Source organism: Lonchura striata, chromosome 2, assembly GCF_046129695.1.
Source record: "Lonchura striata isolate bLonStr1 chromosome 2, bLonStr1.mat, whole genome shotgun sequence".
In the NCBI taxonomy this organism is placed as follows: Eukaryota; Metazoa; Chordata; class Aves; order Passeriformes; family Estrildidae; genus Lonchura; species Lonchura striata.
In genome coordinates this window covers 104,008,861-104,027,138 of record NC_134604.1, presented here as the reverse complement: position 1 = coordinate 104,027,138, position 18,278 = coordinate 104,008,861, and the positions used below count along the sequence as shown (strand labels likewise).

The window sequence follows — 18,278 nt, the reverse complement described above, 5'->3', positions numbered from 1 at the left end:
TTGTTTTTGTGGCTCAAGTGACATCACTAACACACCAAAATGTCCCCCATGGTAACTCCAGCTTTTGTTCTCAGTGTCCATGGTTTACATCCCATGGCTCCATGGCCTACATGCACTTCATGAGAACAAGTCCAATGCGTCAGCATCTTTCCTTTCTGTTCCCTCTCCTTGTCATGTATAAGGAGACAGCAAAAAACAAGTACCAGGTCAGGATTTACTACTTCAAAATACAATTTCTAACAAAAGCTGAAATTCAAGTTTCTTATGTAGATTGCCTTATTCCTTGGAATGTTTTGGGTAATGTTCTATAAAAAACACACCACATGCAACCAAGGAAATATTAGTTTCATCACAAATTTCTATCTTTAACCAAAATCTCTGCAATTACTATAAAGCATATGCAACTTGAAATAATTTTAAAAACAGTACGAAGTTACAGGTGGGGGCAGAAGATAAATGACTACATTTTAGTAGCTGTAACTTGCAATCAGTGTTTTCAGTCAAACCATTGCCCTGGTTTCACCACAGCTGTATTGCTTGAATAGCAACCTGCCTTCTCTGCAGCAGTGCCTGCAGCGCTGGGAAGCTGCTGCTCTGGAGGCCACACGTGTCACACCCTCACCGTGCCCTGCCAGGATCCTCCGGCCAGGTCCAGCTTGGGAATGGGAGGGCCCCATCAGCCCCCTCCTCTTCCTGCCTCTGGCAGAGGGGGCTCCGAGGGCAGCACTGCCCAGCTGACCGGGGGGAGCCTTCCGCAGCTGCCCGGCAGGGAAGGGCAGCAGCCCACGGAGACAAGGACCTGGCGCTCCCACGGGCCTGATCCCAGTCCCTGTGACTGGGAACACCCACGCGACCTCGAGCCCTGGGAGCTCATCCACTGCTCCCACACGCTCAGGAACTCGCTGCAACAGGCAAGGCAAGAACTTCGACTCCTCAGAAATGGGGCTCTATGGAGTTTATTGCTCAAAGCACTTTATAATCCTTCAATGAGATGTGCTATGAAGTGCAAAGTACTATTGTTAAGTCAAACTAAGATTCTTTTTCTTTTTTTAAAATACCTAGGAATTTCTCAGCATTTCCCTAATAAATCTGTTCTTTAGAAAAATAAATAACTGGGAGGACAAAAGGGACAGTTCCCCCACAATTTCAGTAAACAAGTTTCACTTTTCCATGCTAAAACCTCTATTAGCTTTCCAAAAAATATCAAAACACCTAAGAGAAATTAAGGGTGCATCAGAGTTGCTTACAACTCATCTCCTTTATTGCCACAGCTAATGTATCACCAGAGCTTCCAAGTTTCACTGTTTTTTCTGAAAGGCCATAGTATCAGAAAAAGCATTTGGCAAAGACTTTGTGAAGAACAGTTTTCTAATAGTCAGCAGTGACCCTTACAATAAAGTTAAGGGGAAAATATTTGTATATTTTTCATTTTTGATGTTTTTTAACTTAAACCAGGTACTGACCACATTTTGTCCCTCCCATTTCTACTGTATTTCCAGTTCATGTAATTAGACCAATGACATGTTCCAAAAGCTGAGGTACAACATCTTTATATACACTACAAATTCAGATTACCAGACTGTAGTCAGACATTGAATGTATAAATAACTTTGCAAACTATTTACAGGTTTTAAACTAATCAGGTTTCAAGCAACCAACAATCTTAAGGCAAATTCATTTGTATGACTGGCTGTCTGGCCTCTCAGCATTTCTCTCCCCTCCCCAATTCCTCTAAAATGATAAGCGAATAGGAACTTGAATTACCCCCTGCCCCTGTACTGACAGAATTTCTTGTATGAAGAAATGATCTAACTACTTAGGAGCTTTCCTCAAAACAAGGAAAAATGCACAGAAATGCACTTCTGTGTCAAGAAAATCATTAAGTTGCATACCAAGAAGTGGAAGTCCTACTGTCTTGTAACAACACAACTTTTGTATGCACATGGCAAATGGGTTTGGGAATTTGGAGAAAGCATCAATTTAAAGCTGCACAACCCTTTTAGAACTATGCATTTATAAACTCAGTAGAGATAAAATCAGAAGAGCTCAAAGGGATTTTCTCTTAGGGGTGACACTGTGCAATACAAAATGCTGCATGAAGCACACGTTTAACTACGTCAGAATTTTTCTCTTACACCATACTGCTGTGCAAGATACTATTCACCACTTTAAGGGATTCTGCACATCCTACCAATCCTTACACTGGAATAAGAATTGGCCCCTTCAAATAGTATCTTTTTGTTACAACATCGTGTTCCTAAGTGCAATCACAGTGCAATCCCTTTTGTCAATGCATGACTGAAGCAACCAAGCATATTCTGGTGAAGTACACAGGATTCACATACCAAACGTGCTCAGTGCCTTCCTTCAAGTCCCAATCATCACTTTGTTCTTAGTATTTTCAATGCCCTGATTAGGTCTTTGTTTGGAAGTAATTAGCTACTGTGGTTTGAAGGATTTTGGAACAAAGCAGAGACTTTATACTGAATGCAGAGGTCATCTCCAACAGAGACAAAAGGTGGCAAATTATCGATTAGCTTTGTATTTAGAAGCATCCCTTGGTTCACTGCTAGGATTGCTCCAGTCATCTGCTTCAGGTGTGGTCTTGTAGTGCCGCCACGCTGACTTATTAAAAACAGGAAGTCTTTCAAATGATTCACTTGAAAGGGCCTATGAAAAAAACAAAAGCAATGGTTAGGTATCATTGGAGATACAAGAGCAAGGTGATACTCTGGGGAGCTCTACAATTACAGCTTCTGTACCCAAGTGTCACAATTATCCCAGTGTTGCATGTCACAGCACTACTTTGAAAATACTTGAGCTACGACTAGTAGCTCTAGCTATACTCAAAGTTGCAGTCAAAGTTAAAATAAAATAATAGCATTGAAAAATACTTCCCTTCTTTCCAGGGAGTGGTGTCTACACAGATGGCAAGAAAAAGATTTTTGGTCACGAAATACTTTAGTGGGATTTGTCACTGACATAAAGCAGACAGCTACTCCAACACTTCCCCTCCCCAAGGCACTTGGGCTCTGCCAGTACACTGACCTGTGGGGGCTGACCCAGTTCAGTGCCCTGGGCCACCTTTTTCCTCTGAGAAAGGCCAGACCCTTTTCCTCCACACACACATGCAGAGGATCAAACCCATCAGAAGCAGAGGAGCCCACAACTCACTTGCCATATACAGCAGGGCACAGTGACAGTGCAAAGCCAGCAACCTACACAAGCTATACACTGTTCTTTTAAATTTTGCTGGAATTCAAGCAGTGTCACCCTTTAGCCCATGAGCCTGGGCTGTCCCAGAAAATAACAGGATCAATACAGTCTATTGCATCAAGAACTTCATAAAATAGAACATATTTACTAGTCAGGAGGTGGCCAATATTCTTGTAATTTCTATTATGGCCAAAAATTAGAATCAAAATCATGAACCAAAATTATCTCTTATCACAGTTCTTGGAAGATTCACCACTTATGACAGGTTAACAAAATACAACAATCCAACAAAGGGAAAATCACAGCAAGCTAATTAGTATTAGTGCCAGATTGTTATATAAAACCTTGGGGTTTAGGATTTTATGCAACAGATTTAGGTAAAAGTGTCAAAGATAGCAATAAGAAATTTGAAAACCAGCTGAAAAGTGAAAAGAACCTGTTACAAACAACCTGCATTGCATTAATAGTTTATAAAAGGGTGAAATTCATACCTTCAAATAAATAACAGCATCTGAACCCACACCTTCCATTGAGTAGAGTTTAAGGTCACCTTGAAAGTACCTCGCATATAGACGAGAAATTGGCAATCCATAGCCAAACCCAGCCTGCAAAAACAAGAGACAAAAGGAAAAACATGATGAGAAGTTAAAAAAATGCAACAGTAAACTCTGTATTAACTTACAAAAGAGAGGACAGCTAAATATTAGATTTGTAGCAAATTACTTTTGAAGCTTTCCTTTATTTCTCAGCTTAAACTCTACCCCAACTCAGCCTTTTGAGCAAACTCCTTTTTTTCTTGTACATTACTTATTATAATGTACAAAAAGGGCCGAGTCCTTTGGTAGAAGTCCCTTGTCCATTTGCACTTTCTCAGAGGCAGGCAGGTGCAGCATACCAGACATGCTGCTGGCAACCAGCAAAGCAACCGATGCTCTACACAGCTTCCTGACTGTGAGGACCATTGCTGTAGTACTGCATTCTTTTTTTGGAAAAAATCAAGAGTTTTGACAGCAGAGGTTTTCTCCCCCAAGCCTGCAATCATTCTCTCAAATGTCTCCAGACTACACAAGAAAGCCAGAGACAACTCTTGTCTACTTCATCTAGGTCACACTATTAAGTGACTGCTGATGGCACCGAGAGCAGCAGAATCCTGCAGAGGAACACAGACTAATACATGGCAAATTATCCTCTCTGTTTAACAAAGATCAGGATTCCACAGCAGTGAATGATCTCCTCAGGACTGAGACACAGTACAGCCCCCACAATTTTCAAAGCATAATGGACTTGATGGGTACGAAGTTTAGCTTTTAAATTGACAAAACTGATATTCATAACCATGCCTGCAACAAGATCAATCTACATCGCACCTCTTCCAACCCTCTCTTGTCAGAAAAGTTGTAAGAAAACCTCCAATCCTCTCTCACTGGAGCCAGGGAAATAAGCATAACACATGACTCTTTCAGATGACTGGCTGTGTGCTGAGAACCACAGTGGCTGGTTATGCCAAAAAAAAAAAAAAGGTTATTTGGTTATGTCCAAATCCCACCTGAATTCTTCAGGACTATCCAGTGCAATAAAGGAACTATTCCAAATACAGAAGCATTTGGAAAAAAAACCCAAACATATACAAGGCAAGGCAATATGGGTGAACTACAAGAGAAAATAAGACACTTGAAGCTTTCAGAATAACAAATTAATTCCACAATAATATTTCTACAAAAGCAACTTGACAGAAAAGTAATAAATATGCCCTGAATTTTATAAACAAAGACCTAAAATGATACAAAATAGAATGTTAAGAAGAATTTGCAAGCATTATGTACAGATAGTATGTGGCATCACTTGAAAGGAAATCCCTTGAGGGAAAAGTGAACATTAAAGAACTTGTACTACAGTGTCTGTGACAAATTCTCTTGCTGTCATCTACTACAATATCTTTAGGCCATTTTTGCCTTGTTTTTGTGTAATTCTAAATTTAGTATTAAATTGGTTTACAGTTGCTCACTCAGTTATTTTGAGCAAAATGAGACACAGAAATGCCAAATATGCCCTTTTCACACTGCTTGTCATAGCTATTAGTGTCCATTAACAGAGTCAAAACAATTGTTTAGCTACACTTTTCCCAACATCATGTTCTAAATTTCTCATAGAACTTTCATCTCTCACTAGAGACATATGCATCACTTTCAAACACCTGGCCTTGAAGCTTCAGAGATTTCTTTCTTAACCCCTAAAAAAATTTATTTGGCTGTCTTAGAAATAACTAAAAAAAGGTCAAAAGTTGACCTCCTCTCTTCCTGGAGACTGGATAATAAATACGTAAGAGAAATTATAAAGCACAGCGACCAAAAGTCAACTTGTGGACAGTCCATGCCCCAAGGATCAGCTCAAGTAAAGGGCAGCATCAAACAATACTGAAAACTTTCCTCACTCCAGAACCACCCCTCCTTAAAAGCCAACTTCTGTTTGTCTCCTCTTCCTTCATGCTCTGTGCTAGCCCACATCATTATTTCATACAGCCCTCTTTCAAATATTTCCTGTCAGCCTCTCTGTGCACTGCCTTTAGGGTGCTGTCCAGACCAGGTAACTTGCAACAACTACAGAGACAAGAGACCCCAGATGAGCACCTTGTTAAATCCTGGGCCTGCAAAGGGTCTATTTTGCAAAAGACATTTAACAAGAGGTTTTTACTACATAGATCTGTACTTGACCTAGAGGACAGAACAGTCCACGACGGTACATCTGCTCTGGGAAAGGAAAACTCCTTAGAGCAAATTTATCATTAAATGTTATGGTATGCATTAAACAAAAAGGAAGTTATTACATTTCTGTGTTACCAGCATTGACAGATTTTAATTAGAACTAATTTAAGCCATGTTTCTCCTATAAACAAATGCTGTCAGAGAACCATTGAATCACTAAGAAAACCTACCATCAATAAACATGACCATGTGTTTTAATCTGTACTCTATGTGCAGTGCAGATGACCCTAAGACCTGCTAGAATTTGAATGCTGCCATGGCAACAAGGTTTCTCAGCAGGATTTAAACATTTGCAATGACAGGGAGCAAAAATTTTCCCCAATCAACAGAAGGATACCTCTCTTTCACTGCCCCGTTCCATGAATGTTTCCTAAACTAGACAGGGGATCATATAACAACAGAAAAAAATGTTAGAACAGAAAAATATGTCTATTTACACTTCACCCCAACTTCGCTTAGAATATTACCTAAGTCAAGGATGACACACTACCAACCTTCTGCAACACTAATTCTTTAGTGGTTTGGTCTTTGGCACTAAAGAAACTCCTTTTGTATGGACATCAAAGAAGATTTATGTGTAACCTTTCTGCTGAAGCATTTTTATTTCCAGACTGACATACAGAGCACTGCATAATTGCTTTTATAACTGGATCTGGGCCATAACACCTAACATGTCAAACTTCACTGCTAAGTCCTTGTTCCTGTTAGTGGCAAGATTTGGCACAGACTCACAGTTACGACTTTCTTCTTTCTGCACACACGTATAAATAACAGAACAACTTTTCTCAACTTTCAGTCTTGTGCAGGCACTGAACCGACTCACAGGGCAAAAGCTGCCAGACTCGCAAGAGAGGGGGATCTTTTGTAGATTTGACTACAGTGGCATAGACTGGGAAAGGAAAATAAAGCCTGAAAATGGGATACAGAAGAACACCAAGGATAAATGCCACAGAATCAAAGTAAGCAGTTTTGAAGATGAGGAAGTAAATATAGAGATGCACTGAAAAAAAAAAAGAATAGAGTCAGTTCTAATATGAACACATTTTACAATCAGAGCTACAAGGAACATTCAGTTTAACAGTGAATACAACTGGTAATCAAGGTATAAGTTTATCCTGAGAATGAGTTTCAGAAAATCCGTGTAGACTGATATGGTAAATTGCTGATCAGAAGAGAGACAGAATAAAGGCAAATTATGCATCAAGAGAGATTCTACCATTTGTGACAGAAAAAAGCTTATATTTGAATTAAGGCCTGCTGCCTCTCACCACATTCAAGATAATTTTCCATGAAAAAGCAGAAGTTTGAAACATAAGACCGAGATGTGCTGTACAGGAAGGGGATGTGAAGGATCAGTACCAAGTCAGTGCAGACACAGGACTGGGTTTCACACCTCCCACAGTGCAAAGGAGTAAACCCAGTGCAATGCACTGCCATGCCACAATGGTACCCACTGTGGACCAAGGCAGCACCATAAAGACTTTCTGCTCATAAGCTAGGAAGAAATTTATTTCCTCTGAGTCACTGTGAACTGATTTTACCCTCAGTTTACTGTTAAATATTTTATATCCAAAAAAGTCACAAGAGGGATGAGAGGGACAAGAGGGAACAGCCCCAAGCTGTGCCAAGGATGTTCAGGCTGGACATCAGGAGTAATTTCTTCACTGAAAGGATTGTCAAGAATTGAAAGTGGCTGGCCAGGGAAGCACTGGAGTCAGTCACCAGCCCTGGAAGCAGTCAGGAAACAACTGGACGTGGCACTTGGTGCTGTGGTTTAATTCACATGGGGGTGTCTGGTCAAAGGCTGGACTTGATCCTGGGAGGTCACTTCCATTCTTGCCAATCCTGTGATTCCATACTCTGCCCCACATTCCATTATCCATCTGAAGGCACTTGAAGCACAGAAATATCAGTAGGGGAGAAAAAAACCCAACTACTCAGGAACATGCTAGGTAAGAATGCTCCTAAGCAGGGAAAGGAAATTTCTTAGAGAACCAACTTCTCAACAGGCTTAGAGAAAAAGGATTGCCTCAGAAGAAACAGAGATGAGAAGAGGCAAAATACAGTGTCTGTATTAATCCACTTACTGAAACCAGTCAATTGGAACAGCAGCTATACAATTTTTATCACAATGAGTCAATATGCAATTTAATAAAACAATTTAGAAATAGTATTTTAATATTTTTTTAAATCATGCTTGCTAAAAGAATCTACACATTCAACACTGAAATAATTTCCCTGCTTAAAGGAGACTATGGGGAAGTATTTTTTTAATGTGAAATATGGTCCTGATGCTTCTGAGAAAGGAGTATCACAGAAGATATTTCCAATTAAATACAAATATACCAAATATGTTCATACCACATGCAGGATCAGGCATTTTTTTTGATGTGTTTTTACAGTCCACAACTTAGACAAAAATTATCTTCAAGTTTCAGTATAAGCTTGTGCATTGCCAGAAGGTGTTTCTCAAGTGCTGAGCAGTGTCGCCCAGCTTTTTAATCAGTTTATATACAAAACTTAGATTAACAGTAATTTATATATCAAAGAGAAGCTCATTAGGTCATTCACCTGCTCAGTTATATAGCACTAATGATCCTGCCCATTAACCTGTGAAAATACTGTGCTTATGCAGGCTTTTTATGCTTGCTTCCAAGAATGTAATGTCAAGACAAAGCAAAGTAATTTTCTATTCTGTAAACTAAGTGATAACAGAATTCATTTTCTCCTGTTGTACCTGGAAAGACTTGCTCATGATAAAGCATTTTCTCAATGGAAAACCTGATCCAGCAGATTGCAGTACAGGGAAATGTAAAATCAGAGTGCTGCAAAGAGACATTTAAATATATATTGCAATTACTTACCAAAGGCACAGCCCTTGAGGGCTCCAGACTGGGCTTGGGTGCTGTTGAGTACATGTAGTTAAACAATCTCTCTATTTTTCTTAGAGGTACACCTCCACCTTGGTCACTTATCTAAGGAATGAAAATTGAAGAGTTTTAAACATTAGGTTCTGAACAAAACCCACAAAACATCAAGAAGCATTATCTAAATTACTTTAGAAATTAACTAAAGGAGCAGTTAGGGACTTTGGGGCTGTTTGGCTCGGACAAAAGAAGGCTGGGAAATGACCTTGCCATGGTCTACAGCTGAGGAGGGGAACTGGGAGGGAGGTGCTGATCTCATCTCCCTGGATCCAGCAACAGGACATGTGGGAACAGTTCAAAGAACATCAGGGGAGGTTTAGAGGGAACATCAGGAAGCATTTCTGTATGGGAAGGGTGATGAAAGCAGAACAGGATTCCTGGAGATGGTCAATAGCCCAAGTCTGTCAGTGACCAAGATGCATTTGGACACTGCCCCAAACAAACATGCTTTGACTACTGGTCAGCCCTGAAGTGGTCAGGGAGTTGGACAAGATGCTCCTTGTAGGTCCTTCCCAACTGAAAATACTCTGTTTTAATGAATATGAAGAAGGTGATGATACAATAATTAATTTGCTTTTTCAAACTAAAAGTCATTCTACTCTAAACGTAGCAGTTTTGCAATGTGTATTGTTTTTAGGCATTTACCTTAATAGATAGATCTTCCTTCCCCAAAGTGACTAAGGTTTTGATCGATGGATAGGCTTCTTTCTTACCTTCATGCAATTCCACTGTAGCTCTCATTGAATTCTGAAGATAAAAGAAAACAGTCTCTTTGATTCTAATTTTAACATATAAGATTTTTCTGACAAGTCAGAACTTGCATTTATTTTGTAGTATCTACTCTGTCCTACAGTTGTGTACAAGATAGAAAAGCCTGTATGTAACACAAGTTCAAGTGCCATCAATTCAATGAATTGCCCAGTTAAATTTTTACATTATAAGTTGTTATATAGAACTTTTATTTATTTGATATAGTCAGAGAAAAGAATTTTTTTTTTTTTTTTTTTGGTCCTGTGAGAAATCCAGTAAATATATTCATAGGATGAGAACATCCTTCACCTCCACAATGCACCACAGCAACAGTGACATTCACCACAGAAAGCTAGTTTTGATTTTCTCAGCCTAGGTCACATATAAGTTACCATCTGTCAGTCTGACTTCATGTTAACAGTTTCCAGTGCCAGGCCCAGTTCTTTACAGCTACAACTTACTGACTTGAGCCTGTTTCATGACTTGTACCAAAAACATATTGTACAAATTCTCATCTGTTCTGCTCCAAAACTAATGTTAAATGGAAAAATGGGAGAAGACTTAAATGAACACAGTTGACAAATGTCAGAAATCAAACCCCAAAAACCAGTACTTTGAAAAAGTTTCTCTCTGGCCAAACACAAATTTTCCTCTCAATTTCTGGTGTTCAGCTGCATCTCTTAGAGACCTCCTCTCTTCTTTCAATCTATATAACAGCTCTCACATGTTCCATTTGCACTCTTGTTACAATTATTCAGAAAACACAAAACTAAAACAAAGCATGTCATCTACACTATTTGAAGATACAGGGCCTGTTCTCACAATAAAGACACTGATCCTAACCAGTCCTCAAATATGCAATAAAGAAGCAAGCTCAGAAGAGCTGCAAGATTATGAATATTCCATCACTGCAAAACTAGACTGTCATGAGTGTTGCAAGTTAATAAAAAAAACCTACAAGAGCACAACAGGAAAAGTGGGAAACCAGGCAGTTTTTAAGTACACAGTGTCATAAGAGAGGGGTTCAAGTCTGGCTCTTAAACAACTGAAGAGTGTTTGAAACTTAAGAATAAGCTTAAGAAAGGAAAACTGAAATAACATTTAAGAGCTGTAACTGAAAGGAATCTCAATTTCAACAGAAATAGGGTCACAAAACCCTCCCAAATATTAACAAGTGCAACCTACCTTGAATAATTCAAATAACATATGAAACAAATGAGAAGGTACATAGACTACTTGAATAGGCTTGTTGGGAGCTTTAGCTAAAAAAAAAACAGAAATAAAAATGTCAGATCATTTTTCTTCAAAACAATATTTTGTAGCATTGCCATTTACCAGAGCAACACAAACCTGTAGGCACAGACAAGTACGTAAGCATGTTCTAATTTTCCCAGTGCGAAATTAGTTCCATGAAGTAAAAAACATACATTTTAGTCACTGCTATCACCTGAAAGAACACATTATAATTATGATCTTCAAATCCATCCAGTCAGCAGACTTTGTTTAGATATGAAACTTCACTAAGCAGTGGTTGGTTTCATATGACAGTGCATGCTAACCAAGAAAGTATTCCTAATTAAGTGGGAAACTTCCACATGCTCATGTATTATTTAAGCATAATATTTGTTGCACAAAATGATTCTTAAACTAAAGAAAAACCCACCGTTTAAATATTCTAAGATCAACTACATATCTTCCCTTCATTAAAACACACAAAATTTTTGTTTAAGTATTCACAAAAATTTTCAAACATACTTCAAACAATATCCCAGCTTCCATACTCCAAACCATCACTGAATTGTTTGTGCACTGCTGTCCCACTGTGAGTGTTTCAGCAGAGGGGTATGGCTTGGCAGAGGTCTGAATGCCAGAGTGCTCACTGATTGATTGGGCAGGAAATTATACAGCTGCATTTCGTACATCCCAGGACAGTTTTGGAGCTGAAGATGAAGTCATCCCTGAACATTCAAATATCTACTGGCATTAAATTATGCAGTTACAGAGAGTCAGACTGAGCAGCAGTTCAGACTGAAGGGAAGTCTCAAAATGGCTGCTTCATGAATTCCAGGAAGATATAAATATGCATAAAGAACATGACTGGAGTCAACTTCATTCCTTTTGGCACTGAGGGCTTGTAATAATCCCTCAGTTTTAAGAGACATGGTAATGAAAACTCCTAGGAAAAGGAGAAGACCAAAACAATGTTCTGCAAGGCAAGTTGAAAATTTTTTCTGTTAATTTTGTCAGTCCATACTCCCATTCCTTCACGCTTCACCGAAGCCAAGGCAAACTGACTCACACTTGTTTGAAGCACAGAGTCAGAAAATGACTTATTGTTGCTCTTGCAAGGTAATTTGCAAAGTTGCTTTTCCTATACTGATAATAAGCTGATCTTATGGAAATATGTAATTCTTTATTCACTTTTTTTTTTAGCTCCAACTTGCTTTCTCTACTGTTGGATCTTTTTACTTATGCCTTCAGATGAATTCTGCATTGATCGATTCCTCTGGTGTAACACTCAGTACTTTTCTCTCTAGAATCACTCCGTTTAACAGGGAAATGTCGGGTCCTTTGGTTTTGGGAGAGATGGGTGACAATGCATCATTGCTGACAGTAGCACCTTGTGTACAGAAATATTTCTACACTACCCAGTAGTACTTTGAGCAACACCCATTCCAAGTATCACACATTCCCATTGAGTGTTACCTATTTCTGAGACTTTTGCAATTCTTCTGCTGAAGTTTGGAAGTTAGTCTTATTTTTGGCTATTGTCCAAAACCTGGGAGAGGATCACTCAGGAAAAATTTTTTAACTAAAAAAAATAAGCTCCCTTTTGTCAATAAAATAATGAACAAAAAGCAGTCAATATGCTGACACAGCCTGTCTCATCAGTTTTGTGCCATTCAATTATCATCTCTGAAATCAACTTGAAGCAGATTTTCATGTGAGAGGTTTGTGATAGGATTTAAAGCATAAACTACCTACTAAAAATTCCAATTTTGCCATCTTACACTGTGTTGAGAGAGCCAGTGGAATTCAAGGGTTTATAAGCCTACTTCAGAATGAAACAAGTTTCAGTTCTGTTAGAAGATCAGAAGTTTCCTTCTCAGTTATGAGGAGTCTTGGATTATTTTCTTTAAAGTGGTAGTGAATTTAGCAAGATTGAGCTCCACATTCAACATAAAGAAGTACGGATCATGATAATAAACAATAATTCAGGTGTTCATGTTTAAATATTAGAACAAAAGTAATTGCTTAGTTCAAATTACAACTTACAATTAAATAACAAAACAAAAAGTCACAGATACCAGAAATGCGTTTTCTTACATCAGTTACATTAATTTAATAATTACCATTGAATTCTTCAATTTCCAGATCAGGTGCCACGGTATAGTACTGTTCACATAACATCTTAGCTGTTTCATAAGCATCTACAAAATAACAGAACAAACACTGATTTATCAAAATCTTCTAGCGATGACCAGCAGTGTCCATCCTCCCTGTGAAAGACCACAAACAGAACATTCACTCTGAGTACTAGTTTACAAGCATGAAGCTGGTATCCAATCTAACCCCTAATTCTCTCTGTACTCAGAGCCCAGTTGTCAGGAAAGGAAAAACTCTATCTAAAGCTCTACAAAGAAAAGCACAGTAGTGGAGGGAAGCTATTTTTCTTCCTTGTTCAGGGCTTGAAAATAAGAAGGATGTAATCTTCGGCTGACCATAAAATCTACTTATTTATTTCCTGATGAGAATTTAATACTTAATTTTCAAGGTCTCTTGGGGGAAAGCTAGAGAAGATTCTTAATTTCTTCCCACTGAACCAAAAATTACTCCCCCTGAAAATACCTCCCCATAGCCCAAATCAGGCTTGAAACACAGGTAGAAAGTTTAAGTTACCCTTTGTCACTAGAGATGTCCCCTAAGGTTCAATACAAGCAATATTGTTTAACTTATCCATCAGTGACTTGGGGCAGAGGCCTCCTCAGCGAGTTCACTGAAGACTCAGAGCTGGGAGGAGTGGCCGATACCCCCGAAAGCTGGGCAGCCCTTCAGAAGGGAGACAGGCTGGAGAGATGGGCAGGGGAATGGCCTGAAATTCAGAAAAGGCAACTGAGGGCCCTGCACTGGGGAAGGACAAGCCCAGGCACCAGCACAGGCTGGGGTGACCTGCTGGAAAGCAGCTCTGCAGAGAAGGGCCTGGGGGTCCTGGGGGACAATGAGCTGCCCATGGGCCAGCAGTGCCCTGGGGCCAGGAGGGCCAGCGGGATCCTGGGGTGCATCAGGGAGAGCCCTGCCAGCAGGTCAGGGAGGGGATCCTGCCCCTCCACCCAGCCCCTGTGAGATCAATCTGGAGTGCTGTGTCCAGTTCTGGGCTCCTCAGGACAAGACAGACACAGAGTTCCTGGAGCAGATCCAGTGGAGCACAACAAATATCATTAAGGGACAGGAGCATCTCTCTTACAAAGAGAGACTGAGGAAGTTGAGTCTGTTCAGCCCTGAGAAGAAAAAACTGAGAGGGTAGCCCATCACTGTTTAAGAGTATCTGCAGAGGAGGTGCCAAGAGGATGGAGCCTTTTGGAGACTCTTTTCTGTGATGCTGAGCAATAGGACCAGAGGCAGAAAGTGATGCATAAGAAGTTCCACCTGAACATGAGGAAGAATTTCTTCCCTGTGCAGTGACTGAACACTGGCACAGATTGCCCAGAGAGGGTGTGGAATCTCCTCCATTGGAGATGTTCAAGAACCAGGTGGGCACAATCCTGTGCCATGTGCTCTGGGATGGCCCTGCTTGAGCAGGGGGTAGGTTGAACCACATGATTTGTTGTGCTCCCTTCCAACCTGACCCATTCTGTAATTCTGTATTTGAAAAATTTCTGATTGGTTTCTTAGCCAATCTGGCTCAAACAGTCTTGAGTGCAGTCTAACATTTAATCTTCCTCTAAAAGCCAACGCTCTGGCAGAGTCCTAAGACTGTGGAAGAGGCTGTGAAGTTCAAAGCATGCTTCATGGTGTGGATGGAGATTAAGCAGCAGTAGCAGGGAGGGATCTATTGGTAAATGTAAAATCCTGGCTCCAGAAAAAAAACTGAATTCACTGTCAGCTCAAAAGACTTGCTGCAGGACAGTCAGCGAGGCAGAGAACACCACCTCAGGCAGCACAAACACAACACCTGGTGCAGCTGCTTGAAGTAAGATGTGGCTGTTTAAATAATTTCTACAATGTTTGAAGGGCATACAGGGCTTATAGCTGCCACACACAGTACCAAAATAAAACTGCTCAGAATGCTGCCTGTGAACCAGAACATTCGGGGTAGCATACAGAACATAAATTGGACAGCATACAGAACATAAATTAATCCCTCCACCAATTCTACAAGGAAAAGGCCTCAATCACCTTGACAGGACTACACAGACCCTGTCTTTGAGGCCATTTTGTTTCTTTCAAAGGCAACACTGGACACTGTTTGGTCTGTAGTGTGTATGATCTATTTTAGCTACCTGTTTGACTGGACTTAGCACCTTCTGACACTATGCACTCCCCTGTCCAAGGCAGCAACTGTGAATCTGATGACCAAAATCTATCCAAATATTGCTATTAGAAGGCAAAGCTAAATAAGTAACACAGTTGTTTACATATGAAATGCTGATGCCAAAGTGGAATAAGATCAATCAAAAGAAAAAAAAAGCTGCTGAAAAAAGGCCACAAGGGCTAGAAAAAAAAGCTGTAAGAGAGTGGTAAAAAGCACTACAAGGTGAGCTATCATACATGTCAGACTTTGAGATAAGAAAGGTTTCCCTCTCACTTCACCAAAGGCTGAGAGAAAGTGAAGGGGAGAAACATTCTATGCCCTTTTGCAGCTGCACAAAGAGCAGCAAAGGACAGAGCCTAGAATTCTCTCCTACAGTAGCACCTGCATTTGCAAATAGACACACCCAGAGTGCAAACCTCCCATGGAGATGTTCTTGAAGCAGGCAGCATTGCTTCATGTTCCCTTGCTAACATTCTGAAAGTAAATATTCACAACACAGAGCAAACAGGGCTTGCAGTGTGACTGTGCCAGATCAGTCAGGTACAACCATCACATCCATGTCTTCTGCAGGAGACAGAACAGGCTGTGCTATGATCAGATGACAGAGCAATGTGGTGTTTCACTGGGATACCTGTACACCTGAAGACATTTTACTAAAAGGCCTAGCTAAACATAACTAAACAAAACGGAAATTTCACTTACTCTCAGTTTCTGTAATACCAGCATGTGATACAAAAGCAGTACATGAGAACCTGTTTCTAAGTATTTCAAGAAAAAAACATCTGAAGTTTATCGAAACATTTAGACACTTCATCTGATATTTAAAAGCACAGACTAAACCTATTAAAAATCAAATTGCTTTCTTAGTTCTGGTAACAGACCAAAAGTTTCTCTCTTCTCAATGATGAAGACATTATAAAGTCTCAATAAGCCCAGGGCTTTATTGTGAGCAGAACTGTCATTTAATAAAATAAGAATAAATGTACTTAAATCACCTTCAGTTTCTTCTTTCTCAATAAAATATATCTGAATATTTTAAGTTAGGGGATTTTAGTAACAAAAATATTAACTTCATCTTACCTTTAACCACCTCTGTCACATCACAATTAGGATCAATACTTCCAATATGTTTGGGATGAGCAGGATTAATATCTCCACCAAAGAGAAGCGCTAAAATAAAAAAGAAATTGTAGCAAATTATATATTACCCTTGAGGCAGGCCAGAAAGTTTGAATCTGATGGTATCTGAGATTTACTGGATGCTGCATCATTTTTTAAAAAGATACTCCAGTAAATTGTCAGAATCCTCATTTAAGAAGACTATTTGTCTAACTGCTCATCTTCCCTCCTTTTTTTTTATTTTCAGTTTTTACAGTTCAGACTAGTTAAAGCAGAATTCATGGGAACGTTAAGGTAAAAACATCTCAAAGCAGATTATCAAAAATTATGTAAAATTAGAACATAAAACACTTCATTCATACCATTATGTCAGAACAGAAGCACTCACAATACTGAAAACATTACAGTAAAAAGGACTGTGGAACTGTAAGACATCATTAGAAGCCTTTTACACTCACCTAAGCTGCAATTTCGCAGCTGGCACAGAGGTCTCACTCACTCGACTTTCTCCCTGGATCTCAGCAGTATGATCCCCACTCCCTCTTTGTACAAGGGTCTGGTACTCACCAGACCCTTCACCAAGAGTTTAAAGAAGACTCCCAGAGAAGTAGAAAGGTTTTGTACTTTATTTCAAGAGTGATTTTCTGCCATTTTAGCAAGTTAATGAGCTCTGACATGAAGCAGGTGCAGCATGAGGTGAGCAAAAGTCTAGATCTGAAAGCTTTTCCTACCTTGGGCACAGCAAGCTCACACACTGGGCACTGTGTCCTGCAGAACAGTTCTGTAGGAAACAGTCTGACAGGAATGTAGGAACTAAATGCAAACTATGCAAAAACCTGCATTTGCATTCTGCATTCCAATTATCTTTCTCTTCAGTGCTTCAAGATTAGTATTTGCCATCAGAGACAGACCACTAACACTGCTAACACACAGACATTATACAAGGTCAACTGAACTTTAAGCATCTACAAGCAGCTTTAAGCTCCAGCCAGTTAAAGAGGAGGACCCATAGGAAAAGCTAGTTCAGTTCAATGAATCGAGTTTAATATTTTAAGATTACTGCAAATTATGCTAGCACTTAGCCCAAGAATTATATTAGGACAATGTCTGTACTCTATTGCTAGAACTCTTCTTTGAAAGCCTTTTAACTAGGTTTTATGTCTGTCACTTAGCTGCCCAGGTGCAAGTAAAGAAAAAGCTGTACATTCATCTCATTTTCTATGCCTTGCCACATTCAAGTTATCTATACACACACAGCAAGGCATTTGTTAGTCACATGAAAGGTTGCTGGAAAGACATACAACTTGTAGTAAAACACCTCATACTCCACCATCTGCATTATTTGTAGCATACAACAATTTCTAAGAGTTCAGAAAAGCAGAACACTGAGCAGAGAATGAAGCTCTAGAGCTAAAAGGCACAAGACACACTAAAACAGATCAGAAGACTGTCCTTAACTTTACACAGATCACTTTCTGCATGGTTGCACATACTGGTTAATAGGAGCTGTGCAAGTAGCTCCCTTCACTCTGTAATACGAATATAAAAAGTGATTTTATTAGTAACAACAAATGAAACAGAATCTAATGACAAAGGATGACTAATTCCAGCATTTATCCATAAACAGGAAATAGGACATAAGGGAAGATAAGAGATATCATTTAAAACTTCACTTAGAAATACTCAACCTCTTTAGAAGGCAAGAAAGCCTAGATAACTTGCTGGAAAAACCAGTACATATAGTACCTAAACTATACAAAATTTATGGCATCTCTGCATTTCATTATTAAATAAATGAGCTCTACAAACTATGTTGAAAGCTTTGAGAGCAGGAAGATACAGCTACTCTAGTACTACGTAAAAATATTTTATGTATCACTTCACAAGCCATCTCAGCCACCAAGACTAAAAAACAACAGCCACACTAACAAAGACTGACTAAAAGAAAGCACACTGGTGTTTTGGATTCAT

The 18,278-nt window shown here is 39.5% G+C and overlaps 1 protein-coding gene across 1 annotated transcript in view; it reads right to left on the bottom strand.

Moving 5' to 3' along the window:
* Window positions 1-940: 940 nt before the first annotated feature.
* Window positions 941-18,278, bottom strand: part of PDK3 (pyruvate dehydrogenase kinase 3) — a 50,438-nt gene continuing 33,100 nt past the window's right edge. Inside the window, exons 5-11 of the mRNA XM_021552978.2 lie at window positions 16,269-16,358; window positions 13,009-13,086; window positions 10,841-10,917; window positions 9,551-9,652; window positions 8,843-8,953; window positions 3,708-3,821; window positions 941-2,670 (exon numbers count right to left, since the gene is read on the bottom strand). Coding sequence (XP_021408653.2) covers window positions 2,527-2,670; window positions 3,708-3,821; window positions 8,843-8,953; window positions 9,551-9,652; window positions 10,841-10,917; window positions 13,009-13,086; window positions 16,269-16,358 — 716 coding nt within the window. The 3' untranslated portion in view covers window positions 941-2,526. The remainder of the gene's footprint in view (window positions 2,671-3,707; window positions 3,822-8,842; window positions 8,954-9,550; window positions 9,653-10,840; window positions 10,918-13,008; window positions 13,087-16,268; window positions 16,359-18,278) is intronic.